Source organism: Phyllostomus hastatus, unplaced genomic scaffold, assembly GCF_019186645.2.
Source record: "Phyllostomus hastatus isolate PE091 unplaced genomic scaffold, TTU_PhHast_1.1 phas_contig_38, whole genome shotgun sequence".
Classification (NCBI taxonomy): domain Eukaryota; kingdom Metazoa; phylum Chordata; class Mammalia; order Chiroptera; family Phyllostomidae; genus Phyllostomus; species Phyllostomus hastatus.
In genome coordinates this window covers 7,435,956-7,460,622 of record NW_025333869.1, presented here as the reverse complement: position 1 = coordinate 7,460,622, position 24,667 = coordinate 7,435,956, and the positions used below count along the sequence as shown (strand labels likewise).

At 49.6% G+C, this 24,667-nt stretch overlaps 1 protein-coding gene across 1 annotated transcript; it reads right to left on the bottom strand.

Annotated features, from left to right (window-relative positions):
• OGDHL (oxoglutarate dehydrogenase L) lies at nucleotides 1–23,523 on the bottom strand. The gene is given in 24 exon segments (XM_045842161.1): nucleotides 1–125; nucleotides 565–645; nucleotides 648–715; nucleotides 858–1,029; nucleotides 2,382–2,454; nucleotides 2,549–2,674; nucleotides 2,785–2,853; nucleotides 4,360–4,538; nucleotides 5,511–5,638; nucleotides 6,718–6,868; nucleotides 7,871–7,999; nucleotides 8,538–8,640; nucleotides 9,220–9,372; nucleotides 9,673–9,852; nucleotides 10,680–10,808; nucleotides 10,938–11,117; nucleotides 13,560–13,650; nucleotides 15,368–15,514; nucleotides 16,355–16,506; nucleotides 16,655–16,743; nucleotides 16,746–16,769; nucleotides 17,173–17,275; nucleotides 21,155–21,325; nucleotides 23,320–23,523. Coding segments are annotated over 24 exon segments (3,027 nt in total).
• Between the last annotated feature and the right edge of the window lie 1,144 nt (nucleotides 23,524–24,667).

Sequence of the window (24,667 nt, the reverse complement as noted above, 5' to 3'; positions counted from 1 at the left end):
CTAAAATGTCTTGCCCTGAAAGGCCTGGAGATTGAAGGCAGTATCCAAAAACTTCTTCAGAGACACCAAGTGTGTGTTCCTGTTTCCTGTGGCTGGTGCAGCTGCTGGGTCACAGCCAACATACCTATGGGAAGAGAGACAAGATAAAGGGAGGGCTCGGCCTGGCCTAGCCACAACCCTAGGACTGCATCAAGTCTAATCCTTATCTTTGCCCTGCTGTAGAGAAGAGCCTGAGGTACCGTGAGGCAAGGTAATTGGTCTAAGATCAGAGGTAGGAGATTTGAGACATGCAGGAGGTTCTCTAGTTCCAGCTATAGAACAAAAGCAAAGGTTTTTCTCTGAAAGTGGTACTCAGAGGGGTCCCTGATGGGGAAGCTGTCACAGAGCCAGTAGATACTATGGTTCCCAATGTGGCCCAGAAAAGGGCAGTGGCCATTCCAGATTACACCACAAACTGGGCAGGCAAAGCCAGGACAGGGCCTCGAGCCCACGTCGCCCCTCAGGCCTCACACCGGAGAAGAGAAGTGGAAGTGGCTGGCATCCCCCAGAACCCAGCCTCGTATCATATGGGCCGTGCCCAGCTCACGATGGTCATGAAGCATGGACTGATGTAGTCATAGTAGCCCATGTTCTTGTGCTCCTCCGGCACCACACCAGCTCTGCACCTGGGTACTTCTCCACCTCTCGCTTGATCAGGTCAAAGGGAAACAGAGATCTGGGGCAGAGAGAGGAAAGGGCAGCACAGCCTGTGAGGGAAGGCAGCAACACAGTTTCCTCACAGGCCCCAGATTTGACCCTGCCAGGCATAATGCCCAGAGCTGGGGGCTGGCTATTTGACCTTGTCCATTACTCTGAGCAGGCATACCAGCTCCAGGTGCATGATGGCCACTTGCTCCTCCAGGCCCTGGCTGCTCCACTTCTTCATCAGGTCATAGTGCACTTTTCCCATGCAGAAGATGAGCCACTGTACCTGCTCAGGAGCCTGAGCTGAGGCTCCATCCTCAGGAATCACCTGCTGGAAGCTGGTCCCTGGAAGACCAACAGGGTATGGTAGAAGCATCAGCTCTAGAGGGGATGGAGTAGCTTTGGAACCAGGCCCACATCCCTGGGACCTATGGGCTCTCCCTGGCCACTAAGACTAGTCCCAGGTTTAGATATGAGGCTGCAATGGGTACCTCTTGAGCCAAACAATGGAAAAGAGGACAGATGAAGACTGAGGTATCATAGGGAAAGAAGAGGAGACAGGGGCTGGAGCCAAGGGCAAAGCACTGGGAGCATCAATGTTCAAGGTGATGGGGATGATGATGGGAACATCCCCTGGCAGGGACAGAGGAGTTGATGTCATGTCTCTGAGAGCTCATTATCTGGACCAGAGCTGTTCCCCATCTAGCCCTGGCCATGTGCTGTGTGCATTCTACCCAGAATGCACCCAGTCACCAAGCTTCAAGGTGAACAGCTGTCTCCAGAGATCACTACACGTTCCCCCTCCCTCAGTCCCACAATCAAACCCCTATCTCTTAAGTTCTGTCCATTTTTCCTTCCTGAGCTCACATCATACGCCAGGCACAAGGCCAGCATGCTGCAAAAACCTCTGAGAAAGCTACTATAGGGTCCCTGCATTTCAGATGAGGACAGTGAGCAGAGAGGGTAACAGGTTGCCAGGCCCCACCAGAGAAAAGCCAGCACCAGGTGTCCAGCCCCAATGCCAGAGCTCTGAAATGCTAGCCCACTGATCTGCCCACACCAGAAGGACACCTAAACACACACAGGTAATAAAACACCTGTCTATGTTGCTTAGACCTTCCTGGACAGACTTGCCTCTCCTCTTACTACCCAGGACTGTTTTCTAGGACAGCCCTACTCTGCCAAGCCTCAGGGCCCCACTCCTGCCACTCCCTGTTCCTCAGCTGGCTCACATCTCAATTCTAATACCTGGTCCTTAAGGTGTTTTATTTGACTGACCACCAGGGAAATGAGGCTGAGAGCTCCTAGAGGGAGGCACTCTGGCCCCAGGGACAGTAAAGTCTGTTTGGCTCATGAGTGAAAAAAAATGTGTGAATGAATACATGATATTCAGTTTCCTACAAACGAGGCAGACCTCTTGCAGGCCTCCCACTTCTAAGCTCCCCCAGCATAGCCAGACCATCTCTGCCTGGGCCAGTGCACTCCTCTGGCCCTGTGCTCAGCCCAAGTGACCCAACCTGGCCTCATCCGGCTGGCTGCCTTGCCAACCTCCCCATCCAACCACTGGTGGGGACCAAGTGGGAGCTGCTACAGAGCCACAGGCAGAGGTGAGAATGGAAGAGTTCTGGGAGCAGAGGCCATACCATGGGTCACCAGGCCTCACATCCACTGCCTCCCCAACATGCCCAGGCACATACCAGACACCATTTAGTCAAAGCTGGACTTCGCCTCTGGGTACCTCAGCAAGGATTTGGATGTGAAGATGATCAGCTGGAAGGGAAACGTGCCCAGCTGCCAGCTGCCCACTGAATCAGGGTATTTGGTCCTTGCACTACTATGGTAACAGCTAGTACAGGGAGCTCACCGGCTTACGGAAGGGCAGTAGGACCTGCCTGCGTAGTACATGGAAGTAGCTGGCTGGCGTGGAGCAATTGACCACGATCCAGTTGCAGTCATGGAGCTGCCTCACCTTGAAGTCCTCAGAGAATGCCTATGAGGACATGGTGTGGCTGAAGGTGGCCCACCTGTGGCACCCAGGCCCTGGCTTTACCTGACACAGGATGTGGGTCAAGGTCCTAGGGGAGGGCAGGCAGCACTCACAGGATAGGCATCTGAGTCATTGCTCATCTGCAGGAATCTCTAGGGCCTCACTAAAGAGTGCTCTGGTCCCTAAAAGCAAATACCACATGGTTCAGGTGGGCTAAAGGGAAGTGGGGTATCGCATAGGACAGATACCTGGCCTACAGGGACCCTGGGCTAGGAAAAAGTGTGATGTCTTTTTAGAGAAGCTGCCTTCACTCTGAAGCCTAGGCCATAGGCAAGAACCAGGAATGTGGGAGGAGAGCAGGAAAGGTGTCCTCAAGGGGGTTTGACCAGAGCCAATACATGTAAAGATGTGGGATGGGAGGAAAAGGCAAAAAGGCCCAGCAGAGGCTTTTTCTCCAGAAGGTTCTGACCTTCAGCAGCTGCTGTTCACTGAGTACCTGTGTGCCCAGGCACAGGTCTATGACCCCATACACATCCTTGAAGCAGTCTTGAAAGGAGCCCAGAGATGTAGACACTCATTTCCTCACTTTATAGATAAAGAAGGTGAGGAGCAAAGAGATTAAGAAATAGCAAGGTCAGTCAGCCAGAAAGAACAGACTGATGCCCAGAACTGCCTCCTCCTCCCACCCTGCTAACCTCCAAATTTGCTCACTGTGCAGCAAGGGTGACCTATCCCACTGCCACCTGACCTTCCCTTACTGGGGACTCACCAAGGACCCAGTGCCACAGGCATCAACCCAGCCACCCTAGCCCTCCCCTCCCAGCCTGGCTCAGGGTCCACCAGTGAAAAGCCTTTAATAGTTCCTGACCTTGGACAGGTCACACCCCTTTCCTCCTCAGGTATGAAATGGGAACAGGACTAACCCAGTCCTGTTGTTAGGATTCTACATGTTTTTACAAGGCATGTAAAGTGCCCAGCACACAAGTCCTGGCTCTAGACAGCTATGTGGTGATGACAGTAGTGAGAGGTCCCTTACTAGGTGACTGGCCCAAGTTGAATGGGCCCTCAGGGACATCCACTGCAGCTCAACCACCCATGGTGGGGAAAGCCCTGGCCACATGGCTGAGCCCACCCTGATCAGAGCTGCCCCTGCAGCTGGAACAGCCCTGCCCACCTGGTCAGGCTACATGAGCACTGGGATGGCATCTCACAGCACTCTGCTTCTCCCCTGCCCTCCCCTGTTGTCCTGAATATCTCCCCTCTTCCCTCAGGAGGGGACCAGAAGATAAGCTTACTGCCCAGATCAGGTTCAAATCCAAGCTCCTAGCTGAATAACCTTGGACAAGCCAGTCATATCTTTGTGTTTCAGTTTCAACTAGAAAATGGAAACAGGACTGACTTCATTAAGTTGTTGTAAGGACTGGAGGAGTTAATACATAGAAAGGGTTTTAAACACACCCTGGCACAAAGTAACCTCTCAGACATCTCTGCTACTTCTGCTAGGAATGAATAGTATCATCATCATCCTCAGCAGCAGCAACACAGACCTGTGTAGGCCCCACCCTAAGCAGATCCATGTGTTCCAGGGGCCCAGGAGGTGCACATGCTCCAACCCTGCATGTGGCCAAGGGTCTACCCACCCTCTCCCAGGCCAGGTAGAGTCCCAGGCCTGAGCCACCAGTCCTCACCATGCCCTCCACGCCGTGGGGCAGCAGCAGCACAATGCCATTGTGTTGAACCCACTTAGCCTGGCCAGTGCTGATGAACTGGTCAATGATGCACTGGGCCGTGTTGTGAAAGTCACCAAACTGAGCCTCCCAGAGGACAAGGGCATTGGGGCTGGCCATGGCATAGTCCAGCTCAAAGCCTAAACAGAAGAAACTGAAAAAGAGCCTGCCACACACTGTCACCAAATACCAGTGAATCTAGTCAAACCAGCCCTTCCTCATACACCCTCCCTACCCTACCATCCTTCCCAACAGGCCAGGAGGAGCCTGGGGACTCCTTGGGGCCCAAAAGCCAGGATCTCCCTTTCTGGGAACTTACAATATGCCAGAGAAGCCACCCTCAGCCCTAACTGCATGTATGGCCAGTTTTAGCCTCATCTAGACCAGAAGCCAAGTTCAAAGATACCCTGGGGAGGCAGCAGGGGCCTTCTACCAAAAGGATCTCCCAAAATATGTACAGGACTGCTGAGAGGAAGGGGCAAGAACAGGTCTCTGGGATGGGGGTGGGGTGCCCTGCCTCTAGAATGAGGCAGGGAGGGAGGATGCAGGCCAATTAAAGCTCAAGTCAAGGGAGAGAGAATGAAGGGTACACAGTCTGGGGAGCCCTGCACCTGGGGAGGGGACCTTGACACAGAGCTGCTGGGTGCAGTGCAGGGGAGTGAGACAATGGTCAGAGAAGTAGCCTAGTCCAGTCCAGGCTCAGGGCCAGTTGCTGGCTATGTCCACATTGGACTCTATTTGGTTTCCTGGGCCCACTGTGGCTGATACCCAGAAACAGGGCTTTGGTATCCAAAGAGCCCCCTCCCATGCAAGCAGAACCCTCCAACTTGTTTCTCTGAGGGACCACACAGGACAGGGCTTCATCTCTCATGTGGCCTCAGGAAGAAAAAGCCCAACCATCATCCCTTTGGGCTGTTCCAGGACCCAGGTCCACCCCAGGGGTCTCTGACTCTTTCAGCCTCTCCCAGACCCTGACCCTGCCTGGCCCTCTCCAAGTCCCAGGCCAAGTCCATTGTCAAAATGACAAAGATAGGACACATTAGGATGCAAGTCCCTCTTTGGTTTCAAGGCATCCCAGGGCCTACCTGACCTGCCTGCAGAGTCTGACCCACCCAAGACTCCATACTCCAAGAGGGAGCTGTTGCACACAGTGTACAGGGCCTGATCAGGCCAAAGGTGGTTCATGGGGACACATGTTCTCTGGTCAATTTCCTGGTCATGGAGAATGTGATGCCGATGGCTGGAGAGAAACAAACCAGGAAGGGATGGGGGCAGGTGGACTAGCACTTGTTCACCCACAGCAGGTGGGCTAGGCAGCAGGAAGCAGGAGAGACTTCATCACTGCACCAGAAAACCATGACTGAGTTCCTCAGGATGGGGACAAGAAGGCCCTGGAAAGCCAGAGCAAACTGTTCTCTCCTCCAGGCAGCCTCCCTCCCAGCAGTGCCCGCACACCACACAGACATGAGAGTCTCAGTGTCTCACCTCACAAAGGCGGAGACTGAGACCTTGAGAGGCCATACCCCTGGAGTACTTCCCACCCCTGCTCATCCTGCTACCACCTCCACCATCTTGCCTGTTCTGCCAGGTTCACAGGAGGAAGGAACTACACAATAAGGGGAACCACCTGGATGAACCCCACACTCAATGAGACTGACATGCAGCTCACAGTGCAAGGGAGAAACCCTTGTGCCCCTGGCTGGATAGGGGCCAGCAGTGATGAGCAACTGAGACACAAGGAAAACAGCTTGTCAAATCTTGAATGCCTCAGCAATATGACTTACTAACAGGGCAGTAATCAAATCAGGACCCATAAACATCTGGAGCCCCAAAGAGTAAACATGATGGGGAGAACTTATAAGTGTAAAGTCCTTTACCTGAACTAAAAAAAAATCAATGAAAACAAGCAAATAGGGGAGGCTGGCTTGAAAGAACTTCTCACACATACATGCACACACATGAACCACAGATGATCACAAGGCTTGATATCAAGCAACTGCTTGATCCAAGCAGTCAGTGCTGCACGCTTGACCCATTGGGATCAGAGAGGTGGTCCAGTGTCCCTCTGATGACTTGGCCCAAGGGCATAGGCTGAGGGATGCTGATGGGGTTACCTGTAATCACCTCAGCCAGATAAGGGCCCTCCTTGGGCTCCTCAGGAAAGGTCTAGGAAGAGGAGAAAGGGCTAGCTCTACTCCAGAGCTCCTGGGATGACTCTGGGACACCCCAAGCATAGCTGATCCCTCAGCTTCCCCATGGGCTCAATGGTGACAATGCATATGTGCATGGGGCCTGGGACCCAGAGACCCCTACCCTCACCTGAATGTGCCTCTCTCCACATCCTGTCCACTGAGCCGCACATGGATGCCTTCCTTGAGCAAGGAGCCAAAGGCCATGTACTCTGCCAGAGCCCAGTCTACCATCCATTTCTTGGTCATGTCCGTATGGCCCCACAAGATTCGAGAAAGGCCTATGGGAGAGAAGGGCCAGCCTGAGGTACCCAAATTCTTGGCTACCCTACCAAGGACAACCATATGCCCAGAGAGCAGGGTCAGGTGTGCATGAACTCAGTGTATATCCCTCCCTCTGAGCAGAGCCCTGGCAAGTCATCTCTCCTCCAGCACTGCTACTCCAGCCTATACAATGATCTGGTCTGAGCCCACAATCCCCACTGGCCTTACTCCCTGTGAGAAGGAGCAGTTACCACATGCATGCACTAAGTTCGGTACATTCCTCACAACCCTATGGAGTGTACTGTCCTGTTTAGATGAGGAGACTGAGCCTTAGTAGAAGGAAATAATTTACTCACAATCACATAGCTATTAAGATGCTTGAATTGGAGCCCAGGCATCTGGGCCATGCTGGGCTCCCATCAGCCCTACACTCACACAGACCCCATGATGTGTGCACAAAGCAGGAGCCTTAAGATATATGGGCCCCCATGCATACTGTAGAATTGCCTCAGGACACCCACAAGCCAGTCAGAAGGGATATAGGTGCCCCGCTGCAACTGTGGGGGCCCTCCAGGGTGCCTAAGCAGAAGCCACCACCAAGATTTGCAGCTAGTGATCACCTACTAGCACAGACTCACCCAGGAACAGCAGGGTCACCTCTGTCATCCATCCAGGCTGCTGGCAAGCCAACCATTCCTGCCCCCATATTCCAGGCCCACCACCCTTCCATGAGGAGCTCTTGCTCCCTTGCTTTCCTTTTGTCTGAGCAGGGAGGCAACATAAGCCTGGTCCTCAGAGCCCAACTAGCAGGGAGGCATCCACACAAACCTGCTCTGACAGGAGCTACTATCAAGGGCAACTCACAGGGCACAAACAAGGCTCCAAGAGTTCAGCCAACCCACCAATACCCAATTGGGGATGCAGGCCAGGCCTCCCTGACCCCTGATGCCACCTCTCTTAGGGCATAATGTCAGGTCTAGGGCAAGTGGCCCATGCTGGAGCCTGCATGGCAACCTCACCCAAGTGGATTTTAAAGTCCTCCAGGGGCACAGAGCTCACCACGTTGCCAATGTGGGTAAGCACGTCCTCAGGAATGCCAGTAGTTGAGCATGTCATGCTTTTAGGCTCCCCATCCACCTTGAAGAAGTCTGAGAAGGCAGAAAGTCTGTGCATTTTTGGGTGGTGGTGAGGCCTCAGATATCCTGTCAGCCTGTCTCCACAGCCCTCCTCTCCCTTGACCCTATGTGGCACTTGAAGTCAAATGAGCCTATCCTCAGGACCATGAGAACTGACAGTCACAGCTCCAGCTCCTACACCTACTTAATGTCTTCCTTTGGGACTTTGCGAGAGCCACTCCCTGAGCCAGGGTCACAGCCATCTAGCTTTATTTCTGGGAGACCCTTTGAGCAACCCCCTTCTCCCAGGGAAGCCTTCTGAGCATCCCTCCCCACCCCCGGCTCTCTTCCTTTTGTTGTCCACTGGCCCTGGCTCAGCCCTTTCTTTCCAGATAGCAGCTCATCACAAGTATTTTGAGGGTGACACTAGACCAACTTTTAGGAATCAGCCTCACATAGCCTCAGAGGTCTCAGGGACAGAACTGTAGCCTCTGGCATAGCTGCTCCAGTCCTGGGCCCAGTGCACCCAAGGTCCAGGGAAATCACTTTCAGCCACACAACTCTCACTCACTGGGCCAGGGGGAATCCAGTCAGTGCTTTATATGCAGGATCTTTTTATCTCTGGACCTGCCATATGCCTCTTCACAGAGACGGGCATATTTGGCGATTTCTTCCTAAAATAAGGGTAAAGGCATGGATGGAGGCAACAAAACTCTCAGCAGCCAGAGGCTGGGTCAACCTGGACTCATAAGTCTGGTCCCCCTCACCACATTGTAGAGCTCTCTGTCTGATGGCCTGCAGGGACCTTGTGGCCAGAGGCCAAAGTCTCAGAGTTCAGGGAGATCCCATTCAGCAAGGGACTTGGAAACTCAGGAAAGATTGATATTGCTTGCTCTCAGAGCTCTATTAAGGAAGGAGAACCTACATATCCACATATAACTAAGGGGACAAATCTGATCTCAGGGCCAACTCCTATAGGAAGCCTTCCCAAATTCCTGCCTGAGGCTAGGCTTCCCCATTGCAGCATTTGCTGCAGCCCATCAAACTGCATATGTCTTTGTTCCTCTGTCCCCCTTGATAATTAAAGGCTGTTGATAATTGAATGGTCATATTGACTATTTCTTTAAATCACCAGTTCCTAGCACTGGGCTGGTAATATCAGCAACTACCCCAGGGTCATGGCTCTGTAGAGGCTTATCCCAGGTGTTCATGAGGCCCACCCATCCACCTAACCACCCCCCCCACACACACACCTCAAACTCCTGCAGGGTCACTGTGTCCTCAGCAATGAGCTTGTCTGCATACTTCTTCAGCACAGGCACCTGTCTGTGGATCTGCTTGTACATGAGTGGCTGCATGAACATGGGCTCATCCATCTCATTGTGGCCATGCCGGCAGTAACAGACCTTCAGGGACATCAGGGGAGGGGGCTCAGTCCCTGTCCCCAAGCAATGCAGGCATAGTCACTGCATAACCGGGCACATCTGGCAGGGCATACCCTTCAAAGAATCTGAAAGCCCTTGCCACCACCTCTCACTGAATGTCCCACCCTCAAGCCTTTGAACATTTTGTTCTTGGTAGCACTAAACCTTCTGTATCCCAGAACTCCCAGCCCCAACTGTCACAGGTGCTGCAAACCTGGGGCACTCAGCACAGCCAGGACAGGCTGCACACCCCCTGCCCTGGCCTCAGCCCCTGAGACCCACCAGGTCCACAACAACATCTTTATTGAAGGTGTTCCTCCACTGGGCTGCCACACTGCACACGTATATCACAGCCTTGGGGTCATCTGCATTCACATGGAAGATGGGCACATTGACCACACGGGCCACATCAGTGGGGTATGGTGAGGAACGCGCCATTTGGGGGTCTGTGGTGAAGCCAATCTGCAGAAGCAGGAAGAACTAAAAGTGCCTGGTTATTTAGAGCTAGACTGTTGGTCAAGGAGCTGGAGAGGTCTTTGCCTCAAGGTCCATCAGGTGTGCCCAGGAGGTATATGGGACATGAAGGGATAATGGGTGAGTGGTCCCAAAATCAGACTCAGCAGCAGGTCCCATGGGGATGGCAGCAACACCCGGGGAAGTGTACCTGCTCTTTTTTCTGCAATCACATTTTACAGTGGTAGGGAGGAATGCAGAACTGGGTAAACCCCAGTCTCACCAGTTACTAACTGTACAATCTTGGACAAGGCATTTAAATTCCCAAAGCCTCAGTTTTCTCACTATTGAAAGATTTCATTAAATTCCTATTTCACAGGGTTATTCTGTGAAAATTTGATGACTTAATGCAAATGAGGCAGTTAACTCAGGGCTCCATAAGCTCAGAAGAACTTTTATTAACCACAGGTGCCTGAAATGCAAATGCCTGTGAAAGTTGTGTTCTAAGACTGACTAATTTACATGAAGCTAAAGGCAGCATCTAGCCACATGTCCAGCCACTGTACTTGTTTCACCTGTACTCCTTTGTCCTTCTACTTTTCATCATGATGACTGATAGGTAGGTAGACAGACAGATAGATGTATATATCTCCCAATTTCACAGACCAGGAAACTGAGGCAGGAGAGAATAGGCATCCTACCTGAGGTCACACACAGGGACATGGCAGAGCAGTGGGATTAGAACCAGGATGGTCTCACTCTTCCCCTCAAAGTGCTGCCTGGATTTAGGGATGGGCAACACCGGCAAGGCCTGTTATGCAGCCAGGCCCATTCACCTGGTTGTTGACAACAACATGCACGGTGCCATTGGTGGTATAAGAGGGTATGTCACTCAGGTGAAAGGTCTCATAGACCATATCCTAACCAGCGAAGGCAGCATCCCCATGAACCAGGATGAATATGACCTACAGAGCAGAGTGTGAGCCAGGAGGAGGCCCCCTGCCCCAGCCTACGTACCCCAGCCCTGTCCCCTATACTGCAGAGAGCCAGGGCCCACCCCTTAGAGCCCACCCCTCAGGGTCAGGTGAGCCTACCTTCTTGCCCTGGGTATCCCCACGGTAGAACTGCTCTGCCTTAGTTTTCCCCTGTACCACAGGGTCCACAGCTTCCAGGTGAGAGGGGTTGGCAACAAGTGACAGCATAATGTTCCTGTTTGTGACCCGGTTGATCCTTTCATGGTACATGCCAAGGTGATATTTGACATTTCCAGAGCCCTGGGGTTGAGGTGGACTGTGATGAACCTGGCCCTCCCACCTCAGACAGAGAGACAGATGGCCAGAGACATGGAAGTGCACAGTGTGGCTAAAACAGCCTTTGGATTCTACTCCCAGGAAAGGCTTGTGCTGTCCCTGATGCACACCCTCTTCCAGCCACCTCCCACCCCTGCACAGTGCCTCTCCTTGCCTTTCAGGTTGGCCTGAAAAAGGCTGAGGCCAGACAAGCCACAACCTCATCAGGGCCTCTCTGCATTTCAACTACCATCCTCTTTTCATAAATGACTGAAGAGTGGGAAGGGGGTAAAGCATCAGTCAGAAGTGGCCAGACAGCCAGGAGCAATGAAAGCGGAGAAATGAAGGATGGCTCCTAAGTGGTGTGGAAAGCACTGGCCAAGCCTCTGGGCAAACACTAGAGCTGAGCCCCTCCTAACTCCTTATAGCATGTAACAGATGAAGCCACAATACCAGAGGAAAACATGACATATTTTATAATCCTAGAATAGGGAAAGCCTTTCTAAACAATGTGAAAAACTCAGAAGCCATAAAAGATAAGACAGCTAAAATCTAATAAATTTGTCATGGGGGAAGCAAATCCATGCACAGTGTTAGCAGAAAAATAAAGCTGAAAAATTATTTACAAGACAAATGCAGGCAAAGGGCTAACCCCCTCAATATATAAAGCACTTTAACGAATCAGTAAGAGATAGCCCAAAACCCCATAGAAAAATGTGCAAAAGCCATGAAGAGGAAGTTACAGAAAAAGAAATATGCGTGGCTTAAAAACATGAGAAAATATAAAAACTCATAACAAAGAAACATGTTAAAATTTAATTATCTGTGCCCCAATCGTATTGGCAAAAATAACTAGGGCACATATTGGAAAGATTCAACAGAGTAAAGGAAGACTGGGGCACTCCCACACACAATGGTGGACTCGCTGTCTGCAAGCCCTCTTAGCTCCAGCCCCAGCATCTCTCAGACACTACCTAACAATATGATCACACACATGTGCAAAGACAATCATTCCAGCAACCTAATGCCCATGTAGAGGAGATGGCATAAGTCAATGGGACACTAGAAGCTCAGGGAGTTCCCTGTGCTGCTGTGAAAACAACCACTTGTTAAGTGAAAACAGCAAGGTGTAGGAGCTACTCCCCTGGTCTTTTACAAATGAGGCCATACCAGACAAATATGTGTGTTTGTATCTGCATGTGACATTTATGTAAGTACATACTTTAACACAACAAACACTGGCCACAGTGGAGTCTCTGAGAGCAGGAAAGGGGGCTCACCAGGGAGACATATTCTCATTGTATAAGCTTTGAAAAAAAAAGCTCATATTTTGTAGTTAAAAAAAAAAACAGAAAATACTTTCTTAAAGTATTCTTTGACCAGGATTTACCCACATCATCTCTGATTCTTCACAACCATCTGAGACAGGTGCTGCTATCCCCACTACACAGAATAAGAAGCTGAGGCTCAGAGAGATAACGGTGCCAGAGCTAAACGAACAGGACAGTGAGAAGATTCTGGGCTGGGAAGAAGCAGATGCGGGTTCCAGTCCTGCCCTGGCTTAATGTGCTGGGACATTAGAACAGTCATATAATGTGATTCACTTTAACAACCAAGTACCTGTACTGGGTGCTCGAGCTTTGGGGATGAGATCCCTGCCCTTATTCTGCTCTCAGCCTGGAGTGGAAAACTCACACACACACACACACACACACACACACACACACACACACACACACACACACACATGCATATGTGTGCACAGGCTGGATAAGGCTAGAACAGAGATGGTGTGAGGGCAAAGGTGGCGCAGTGGAGGAAGTGACAGACTCACTGCCTGGAGGACTATCAGAGCCACCCAAAGAGGAGGCAGGCAGTACTGTACAAGAGGCAGAAAGCAGAGGAAAGAGGAGGGCTGTCAGGACTGAGACCCAGCATGGCAATGGCATGGGCTGTGAAGCATGCACAACATGCATGCACGTCAGAAACAGGGAATGAGAAGAAAAATGTTTCCTCTGCTCATCAATGGGCACAGGTAACTGTCCTGATCTCCCAAGGCTGTCCTGGACAAACAATGATTAAGGCCATCTGAATTGATGGATAAGACTAGGTAGAAAGGCATAGCCCAAGCCAAAGTGAATGCCTCAGGACTTCCGTGCACCTATCTGGGCCCATTTCCATAGCTGGAAATAGGGAGACTAGCTCAGCTTATCCAAGGGTTCTTCTAGCTATCAGACACCAGAGTACTTGCTCTAAAAATGGTTTAGCAGCCTCATACAAATATCCCCAGCCTCTTTCCCACTCTTCCGTGTGTCTGTCCATCTCAAAGTCTGTCCAAGCCTGAAAACTCCTGACCCAGTTCCTCCCCAGTCCACCTCCCAAATACCCAACTCTCCAGGGGCTCTGAAACCTGGGCTTGGCACCTACCTCATCTGCTGCCTCCAGCTTGGGGTCAAACTGGCAGAAGATCTGCTCCAGGTCCTTGCGGATGACATTAGCCAGCACATTCAGCCTGCCCCTGGAGCCAGAGGGGGCTGGGCTCTCACCTGGCACAGAGGACACCTTCCCTGACAGGGCCCAGCACCAGTGTGCTCCCTGCCCACCTCAGACCCATTAGAATCATCACAGAGTATGGGGACCCCACCCCCAAATAGAGCCCGAGGGAGGCCCAACCCGTTCAACCTGACTCAGTCTACAAGGTATGTGAGTGATCCTGGCTGGCCCGTTCCCCCAGATACCCCTCCCTACACACCTCTGACTCAGGAGCCCTCATGAGCAGGGAACCACCAGCCTCATGGTGGAGTGCCCACCCTCCCCACCCAGTACTTTGGCCCCAATCTGCTATTGCATCACTGTGGTTCACACATGACCCCCAGCCTAGCTCAGCAGTGTCTTGGAGCAGTAGAGGGAAGAAGGAACTAGACTGACCTAAGATCAGGAGTTACCAGAGGAACAGAGGTCTGAGAGGTGGGGGTACAGGTAAGGAGCCAGGGATTAGGGATTCTCCAGTCCAACCTGAAATTCCCATCTGGGGGCAGTTAATTAGGGGTGGACACCAGCCAATCGAGACACAATGCATGACTTAAAAATCATCTCCCAAAGCCCCCTAACAGATGCTAGCCCCAAACACACACACAGCTCAGTCCAACCTCCAGAGTCACATGGCTCTGTGACAGAAGGGCTTCTCTCTTGTTCTATGGGGTCACAGGAGCCATGGGGCCATGGGAAAAGCCCTTCAACCTCAAAGACCCCTTTGTGACTATGGAGGCCTGGACCAGAACATCTCTCAGCTCCCAGAGCCATCCTCAGGCCAAGAGCCTGGCCAGCACCACCATATAGTCCCAGGGCTGACCCTAACCACCCAGTGCCACCCTCTTCCACAAGTCCACTGAAGCCACAGGGCCCATGCTACCTGAGACCATGGGGCCAGCTCTGCCTGACCTTCTGACCAGACACTGAGAATTCAAGATCCCTCAGAGCAGGAAGCCTGTGATGGGCAAACTCTCAGCTCCCATCAGAACAGCTCACAGGATGGAGACCCTCTCACCCTGCATCTGGACACCTGGACATCCCTCATGCTGATGCAGTCTGGGGCTGGCCCAACCATGAGCAACTGGAAATGGTCATAGGAAACACAGGGGCTTTATTCCCAGACTGTTCAGCATGTTCTTTCACAGCCCATTCAGCATGAACCCTGGCCACCTTTACTTGTCCCCAGGCCATATTCCTCATTAGACCACAGGCACCAGCTCAGAAGTAATTGCCCAGTTGCCAAGTCAGGCTTCCACGTCTTTTATCAAGGACACAGGGAAACATGTAGTCAGCTTGCAGCAGGGGAAGAAACCTCCAGAGAAACTCCTCCAGGGTATGCCAGTCAGGGGCCACCTGCCCAAGCTCTACCTGCACTTTCCTAGAACAGACCCTTTCACATCTCCTTGTCCACAGGAACCTCAAGAAATGCAATATAACCCTTTTCTGAAATAGTTACCCTCCTGGGGACAGTGGTAACAGGGTGAGAGAGAAACCAAGTCTAAGAGAGCCTGGTTAGTTCCTAGCACTTTAGCCAAGTGCTTGGCTCTTTCAGTGATAAACAGGGACTCTGAGAACTTTCTAGGTCATTCTGTTCTCATGTCCCACTAAAACCCCTGCTCTGATTTTCATCCCCTCCCTTCCACCTCAGTCTACTGGGCCTGGAGGAGAATGAATAAGGCTGTGGAAGGGAGGGAGGGGCCCACCTGTGTGGCATCCCCAAGATGACATTCTCAATCCCCATCTCACTCGATTTGTCAATGATGGTCTTGAGGGCAGGAATCATGACCTCACAGCCCTCCAGGCCAAACCGCTTCTCTGAGGACCACTTCCTGGCCAGGAAGTCTTCAAACCTGTTTGAGGAGAGGAGGGAAAGAATGGAGAGGCTGCGGCTCATGGGGTTATTCATGATGGTTTGGAGCAGGGTACTCAGAACAAAGGAAGTTGCAAAATCACCTGCCTCCACATACTCCAGGACCTGCCACAGACACCACAATGCCCCTACCAGCAAGGAGCACAAGTCTGAGGGAAGCTGTGGTCCTCCCAGCTTAACCAAAAACCTCTGCCTACACCCATTCCCAGCTACCATCCTCTCTCCCCCTTCCAGTCAAACTGCTCTAATGAGCCACCTCCCTGCTCCCAGCCCACTGCCTTCTGTGCACATATGCACGGCAACCTGCCTCTCTCACCATAAACCAAAGACCTCCTCTCAGCTAAAGTCAAATTCCAGCCCAACCTCACTGCTCAGGGATCTACTCTGTATCCAGCAGCTGAGCCAGGTGCTCCTCCAGACCCCTGCACCCCTGGGCAGACCCAGCTTCAGAGAAGTTAGTAGGCAAAGCCACGTGGTTCCCCACCACGAGGGCCCTGCCTGTACTCACTGCACACAGAGACATCTTTCTGAGCAAACATTACCAAAGCCACTTTCTGTCACTTTGGCCCTTCTTGGTATACCTCTGCTGCCATATTCTCTGGAGCTCAATCCCTGCACACATACCCAGCTCAGCCTGAACACCTGGCCCCAGTGCTCCTCCTAAGGGCCTCTTCCAAGCCAGGGGGTGAGGCATATCCAGTCCTGCCTTCCCTTGCAAGGCTTCCTCTTAGTTTATTAGCCAGGGCCTGGGACACCTTGTACAGCTGGGAGCAGGCCCTCCAGCCACTCAGACCATCTGGGGTACTGCTGAGGGCCTGACCTCATGGAGCGCACCAGCCGGGCCAGCAGGGTCCATTTATCCTCACTGGAGAACTGCATCACGCGAGGGGTCTCAATCTTCTGCCGAATCCACTGGCACTGTTCCACATCGTTGATGAACATGAACTCCAGGCCAATGTGCTGGCAGTATTGCTCTGGGAGAACAGGGGTATACTCCACAAGAGCCAGGAAGAGGGACAAATGACCAGGCATCTGAAACAGATAAGGCAGCACCCTCCTTCCTTCCAGCAGGTTCCAGAGAGCTCCAGCAGGTGTGCCCAACACACTTGCCTTTGCTCACCTCTAGGTGCCAAATAATCTCCCACAGAGAGAGGGTGTTTTCAGAGCCTCCAATGAAGGTGGTTGTAGGCAACTGGAACTCCTTATCCAGTCAGCCTCCCACAGGTCACAGAAGGCTGAGGAGGCACACATGGCAAAGCCCAGGAGGCAGAGGATGAAAGAGAGATCAGGCCCAGGTGGAGCCCAGCAGGTTCTCCAGACCTCCCCCCATTACACCCAGCACCCTCCCACCAGGTCCAGCCTAAGCTCAGGGAACCTCTGTCTGCAGGAAACATGAAGTGAGAGTCAGAGCCCAGCTTGCTGCCATGAGGGTGAGGCTAAACAAGTCTCAAGCTTGCTGAGCATGGTGCACCAGCTAGGGAATACAGGGAGACATCCGTCACAGGGACACTGTGCAGTAGATGGACAAGGGTCAGAAAAAAGCCTCCTGGGCTGCTTGCTGGGACCCAGGACACAGAGGCACTGGGAACAGGCACCAGCTGGTTCTGGTGTAATCAGGGCAAGAGTACCAACTCCCACCCAATTTATCAATGGTTGTGATTAAGTCTGAGGGCACAAAGGAGTCCAGGTCTGCATCCAGAATTCCCAGGGGGTCCAGCTGGGGCACATGGTGGCCCCAGATCTGGAAGAAGAAAATGTCAGGGCAGAGATAGGGTCAGGTCAGCTGGACAGATCCTCACCAAGAGCAAGGTTCTGAGCCCCAGCCACTCACTTCCCACTTCAGAATTTTAAATTTCCACATGTCTTCAGGATCCAACCACTGCACAGGTGCTATAAGGCTCCACCACAGCCACTGAGGTGAAAGGAACTCAATGCTGTTTAAAAGTACAACAAAAAGAAACTGACAGTAATGAGAGAAGAGGTGGGAGGGAATAATGGTGGGGGGAAAGGGGAAGGTTTTTAGGGACATGTATAAAGGACACATGGACAAAACCAAGAGGGGTGGGATCAGGGGTGGGAGGTAGGGATGGCTGGGGTTGGGGGGAGTAGAAAGGGGAAATGGAGACAACTGTGCTTGGACAACAATAAAAAAAAGTACAACATCCAGCTTTCAAAAACAAGAAAGGATGCATATACAAAAGTGGTCATCCAGTAATATTAGGAGTTGCAAAATTCTAGAAACTTCCCAAATGTCCATCAACAGGAGACTGTCACATGAATATGGGAAAGCCACACAGGGGAATACTAGAGAGCTGCTAAAAGGACTGAAGAAAATCCCTATCAGCTGCTATGAGGGGATCTCCACAAACAAACCATAGAAAAGCGTGTGTAGTAAACTATTATTATCTATGAAAGGGAAGCTACAGTAAATATATGCATTTGCATATATTTATATTATAAAAATAAATGTCTGTATCAGAAGAATAAATTATAAAATAATAAAACTATAAAATATAAAAATTATTATCTATGGGGAAGTGATGAAATAGGGTAGAGTAGCAAGGCTAGAAGCTAGACTTTTAAGGATATCTTGCTTTGAAGAGGTTTGATTTTGGAAACTTGTGAATATTTTATATCACCATAAAACAAAACAAAGTTTTAAAATCGAAAGTAAAACAAAATAAATGAATTAATGCATCCATTTTGAGGTATAGCTCATAGAAAAGAACTATTCCCATTGACTAATAGAATATCCTCTAAAGACAAGGAGAACTGCAGGGGAAGGTTCATAAATTCATTTCTATTACCAATCAGTAGTGTGGTGTTAGAATTATATTCTAAGACTGTTGTGTGGGGGCTGTAAGAAAATAAAGTAAGTCACTGTATTGCTGTCTTGAAGAGACTCTATTTTTGACATCTTTAAAGAAATGGTGACATAAGATTGATGAGATCAAGGATAAACCCTAAGTCCCACACTTAACACATATAGAGCATCACTACAAACCCAGAAAGTATGTTATCTTTTTTTATAAAAAAAAAAACAACAACAACATACTTCCTGGCTGTAACCACTGACAGTGTACAGAAGTCATGGTCAAAGCCATAGCAGAGAGCACTCCCACCCTTGCTGGGGAGGCAGGTCCCAGGGCTGAGCAGCTCCGAGCCCCTTGTCACGATGGACAGCAAAGGGACACTCAAGCACGGCCAGGGCTGACAGTAGGAGATATTTTGAGCTATGATAAAGATAACATCTATAACAGATGGCAACTCATGAAGTATGTTAAATTCATGCATTCATATAATACTAAAAAAATACAAAATATCTTCTTTGGCCATCTTTGAAAGATGCTATTGAACTACCTCAAAATTTTGAAAATTTATCAATAAAAGGAAAAATCAAGCATTAATCCTGTCTTTCTATAGAAATTGTGCCTCAGGAGTAAATGGAGTTGACAAAGGGCAGTTTCTCTTGATAGTTCAGGTAATAAGCAAAGAAAGATTGAATTAGAATATCAGCATTTTTACCACCCTTAACAAATTTTAATGTATTCAGGAAGTAATTATCATAGCTGCTAACTGATAAAAGTACCATCACCATCAGGAAGCTGATTTTGAAACAAAAAAATCAGATCTACCTTTGATAAAGCTTCTAGATCTAACTACCAATTTACAGTTACATGGGACAAAGGGACAGATGAAGTAACACCATGGGGATGCAATCAGCAAAATCCAGACTCAGGAAAATTCTACAGGACAAACAGCTTGGTTTCTTCCAAAAACCAAAAGAACAAACAAACAAAAAAAAATAAACAAAAGAAAAGAAAAAAGGCATGGTACAGAAACAGGCAAACATCAATACCAACTGAATATTGGTGACATTAAGAATTACTGTTATTATTTTTAGGTGTGATAATGCTATAATGGTATATTTTTAAGAGCCTTTATCTCTAGAAATACATGCTGAAATGTTCAGTTAATGGAATATGATATCTAGGATTTGCTTCAAAATAATCAGTGGCCACTGGGTAGCACTTGAGGTGGGTAATAGATGAATCAAGACTGGCCCTGTGGCCCTGGCCTGGTAGCTCAGTTCATTAGAGCATTAACTCTGATCTGCCAAGGTTGTGGGTTTGATCCCTGGTCAGGGCACATATAGCCATTAAATGAATAAATACAAGAAATAACCAATGAATGCATAAACAAGTGGAACAACAAACCAATGTTTCTCTCTCTGTCTCTCTCTCCTTCCCTCCCTCCCTCTTTCACTCTAAAAACCAATACAAAATTATTTTTTAACTGGCCCTGTGTTGTGTGGGGTTCACTGCACATTTCTTCTGCTTTTTATGTTTGAAAATGCCCTTAATAATAATGTGGGGTTTTTTTTTCAGTAATGTGTATAGATAAGTCAAATCAGAATTCTGCCTCCTAGTTGCCTGGTGGGTAGAGGGTACTGACCATGAGGCATAACCTTGGGCAGACACAGAGTGACTTGATGAATCCAGAGACTACTCTGGTTTATGTACGGCTCAGTCTTGGCTAAGGAACAAAGGCCAACTGAAGAGCTGGAAACTGCTTAGAAGATAAGGTTCTTAGGAACACCCTGAATATTGCTTTCTGTGTAATATAGTTTTATGTTCCTTTCCCTTTGTTTTCTAGATCGATGGTTAAGGCCATTTTCTGCTTCTTTCATCCAGATAAGAAAAACATAATTACAAATACTGCTATTTGCTCCCAGGTAGCCCACAATCCATGCATCATAAGGCAATAAGGGAACCTGTCCTGCTTACCTTTCCCCTTCTGTACACAGGGAGTGCAGCCACCATCCCACACAGAGGGCTCCATTCAGAGGCAAGGCACTATTCCCATTCACAAAGGCCTCCCCACACCCCAGCAGCAGCTTGATGCTCCCTCCCATGGAGTATCTGCCAAGAGTCCCAGGATGTCTTTGTGCTTCCTTCTGCCTGTCTATAAGACAACTTTCTTTTCAAATACCTTCTGCCACTGATTCCCAGAGAAATCCCAAACAATAACACTTGTTTTGAAGTGAACATCCAGGGCTGCCCTCCAATTAGTACTGTTTGGTCAAGACCAAGACTATGGAACATCATCAGGACTCTTCAGCAGGGCCAGGGCCCAACCTGGGGACCCACTGGTGAGAGCCTAAGTCTCCAGAACAGAGCAGCCAGTAGTGGGAAAGCCATTATTCCTGAACTATTCATTCATTCCATGAACACTAGCACCTGCTTTATACCACTCCCTGTCCTCTTGCATGCTCAATCAAGAGAAGAAAACAGACATTAACAAGGATCAATCTACTCAACCGTCAGTCAATATTTACTGATATTGTTTTCTATTAAGTCCTCATCTAGGTACTTGGAGCATAGTGGTGTTTGAGACACATAACCTTCTTTCAGAAAGACCACAAACAAATCAGTATGCACAAAAAAGGCCAGGGGGTGGTAAGTGACAGGGTAATGTGACAGAGTAGCAAGAGGAGAGCCACCTGACAGAGAGAGGGCTTAGAGAAGGGTTCTCTGAAGAGAAAACTTTGGAGTTGAGCATGTTTCTTTCCTGTCAGCACCCTGAACACCTCCCAGTGTGTGCCCTACCAGCCACTTACCTGTTATGCCCGGATCAGGGACTGCACAGCCAGGTGGTCCTCCACCAACTTGCTGGTCTTGGTCCAGCTTGAGACTGATGCCCTTCTCTCAGGGACAACAGAGCAGGGCTGTGGCTGAGGTGGACCACAAGATGCTTCCTCACTGGCTTTCTGGAAGAAGCTGTCCCAGGACTGGGCAGGGTTACAAGCAAGAAAACAGCCAGGTCTGAGCCTGGAAGGAGTTGAGGGTGGCCCTGGTTTGGGCTCTGAGGAATGTTGGGTGTTCCTTCACCACCATAGTTCTCAGAGCCTTCCATGCCAGGAGCATGCCAAGAAGACCCCTCAAAACCAGTCTCCCACCAGGAGCCAAGATCTCTCCAGGACCTAGGAAGGTAGTGGGGAGGGTGGCTATAATTTGTGACCCAGGGACTTCAGGTGTGAAAGGGGTGCTCCTACCCCTAGAGGAAATATGCTCTCACACATAGTGTGTGAGAGGAGGCCTTTGCAGAGAGCAACTGGGCAGGCAGGCCCTCAACATTTTCAATGCATCTTTCTTTGAACTAATAATTCCACTGTTCATAATTTATTCTGTAGATGTAGTTGTGCCCAACTACAGGTGTGCCCAGATGTATGTACATGGACGATCTTTCCCTACAGGATTATTCATAAAAATGACAACGTAAAAGCAATCTAAGTGGTGATCAATAGGAAACTGGTTAAATAAATAATGATTCATTTAGATTCTAGAAGATTATGCTATCTTTACAAAAAAATAAGGTGCATTTATTATTGTGGATGTGGATTATCACCATGATATGTTGTAAACACAGCAAAAGAGGCTGTATGATTTGCTACTATTTGTGTAGAAATGAAAAGCAGATGTGCATGTGGACAAGCATGTCCATGTTCTAGCACAACAAATTCTCAACCTTTTTCACCTCTTGGCACACATAAACTAATTACTAAAATTCTATGCACACCAAAAAGTAGGTATAATTTTGATTCATTCACATCAGATGGCTATTGTTCTGTTGGTTGTTGTCATTTTTTATCTGACAATCTATGGAAAAAGAGGTCAGTACCCTGACTAAATAGGTATTTCATGTTTTAAAGATTCTTGTGACACCCAGTTGAAAAATCATTGTTCTAGCAGAACATATAAAAAGGCTTTCCAAATCTCACACAGTACTGATGGGACAACAAGATAGTATGAGCCCTGTGGAAAGCAATTTGGCAAAACCCATCAATATCATGTGTACAGATAATCTTTGACCCAACAGTTCCACTTTGGGATATTTCTTCTACAGATAGCTGCACACATTCAAGATGAGGAATATACAAGATTATGCACTGTGGCACTGATCATGATATCCAGAGGATGGAAATGAGCCAGATGTCTGTCCATGGGGATGTGGGTGGCACATCCACACAATGGAATATTACAAAGCTGGAAAAAAGAACAATGAGCCTCTTGATATACTGACCTGGAAAGAGCTTGGAGATGTATGTTAAGTGAAAAAAGCCTGGAGCAAAACAGTGTATGCTACATGTTACTTTGTATAAAGAAGAAATCTAAAATTATGTATGCAGTAAGTGTGCCTGAAGCAATTTTCTGAAAGGACACAGAAACAGCTGAGAATAAATTAGAATAAATTGAGACAGACTGGTGGGAGTTGAGCAGACAGATGGATTGAGAAGGATCCTTTTTACTGTCTAACCTCATACTTCTTGTTTTTGGATCATGTGAGTGTGAGTAAAGAGGAGGGAGAGCAGCTTCACTTTTTACTTTCACCCTGTCATCTGATTTTTATTTTTTACCATCAGCAGGTATTTATTTTGTCAGCTCAATGCATACCTAAACACTTATGCACCTGACTACATAATAAGGTGCCACTTGGAGAAAGCACAGAATGACAAAAGGGCAGGGACTGGTCTTAGACCAGTTGTGACTAAGCACAGCATTGCCAATACTTCTCAGGCCAGCCCACTGCCCACTAGCTGATTCAGCAACAGGAGAGCAACAGACTTTCCTGATCCAACATGAGGACAAGGCTCTTTCACACACAGGGATGATGGATTGAAAGAAAAAGAAACTGGCCCAAGATCACACAACTGACAAATTACTTCTCCCCTTTCCTACCCCAGGAGCTTCCCTCCCACACAGTGGGCAGGATGGGGGTGCCAACCTTGTGGACACTTTGGGGATTTTCCAACCAGGCAAAATACATCACCTCCATGTAACTGGAGATACCTCCAACTCTGATGCTTGGAAAGGTGGCCCCGGGCCCAGACGACCTGTTGCACCAGCTGAACATCTGGATGTCATGTGAGGCCAGAAGCCTTGAGGCCTGTGCTCCCAACCGGGATGGTAGCAACTTCAGCTGATTCATTCTGGACAGAAGGAGAGGCGTAAACCAAAGGACCAGGATAAAAGGAGGCTCTGGCAGCTACTCCTTCACTCATCTGCTTATTTGTCAGTCATACTAGGCAGGTGGCAGAGGAGAAGTTGACAGTCTGCCAGCCCTCCTGGGTTCACTGCCTAGTGGGAGATCCCAGCAAAATAAACTCCACCAACAGCTCTCAGTTTCCTTGAGCTCCAGTCCAGCTGTGCCCCACCCATGCCAGCCTGTGTGCCGGCCCTGCCATCCCCCTAGAACCTGGTGCAAAGACACATATGACCCAGGCCCTGGAAGCACCCAGCCCAGGTCCTAGACACCGTCAGAGGGTTATATGGCATGTGCATGCAGAACCCCCAATAAGGAGTAGGCTCCTTAGCTAGCCAGTCTGGAATTTGAGCAGGGGATTCCTCCGTGGGCTGGATGTGCCATGCTTGGTCAAGAAAAAGGGGTCTGGCTGAGCTGCACTATTTCAAAAGGCCCATGGCACACCTGGGTCTCTGGTCATTATGATCAAAAGTGACTAGCGAATTCTTTTAACTAAAATTCTGACCCACAGCACCTTCCCAGGCCAAAAGACCAATGACATGGGCCTGAACTGTCACACTTCACAGCAGGGAGGACTTAAGACTCAGAGAAGGGAAGGGCACTAGGAACCAATACAGGGTAGACTAGAGGGCAGGCCCCATGCCCATCTCTTGGCTGGAACCACTCTTTGGCTCCCATACCCTTCCCAGAGCTTACTCTCAGCACCAATGCCTCTCAAAACAGCTAACAGCTCAGGGGGTACAGACAGGCTGGAAACCCACCCAGGTTGGAAGGAACAAGAACCTGGAGCTCATCTCAACCCCAGTACGTCAGCTGCCCCTTTCCAGGGAAAATTCCCGAGTAAACAGTGGAAATTCTTCCACCCTCCAGAGGAGAGCAGTTCTAAGCACCTCCTCCAATCCTCAAGAGCCTCCAGGGATGCCTATCAAGGCAAGCTGAGCATTGACAGGGCCCACTGAGGCTCCTGCTGCCCATACCTTGCCACCTCATCCTACACAGGACCTCTGTTTCCCCACCTCCACAACTGTGAGCACAGCCCTTCCTCTGCCCCAGCCCAGCATTGCCAGGACATAGAACAGCTCCCCCTGAA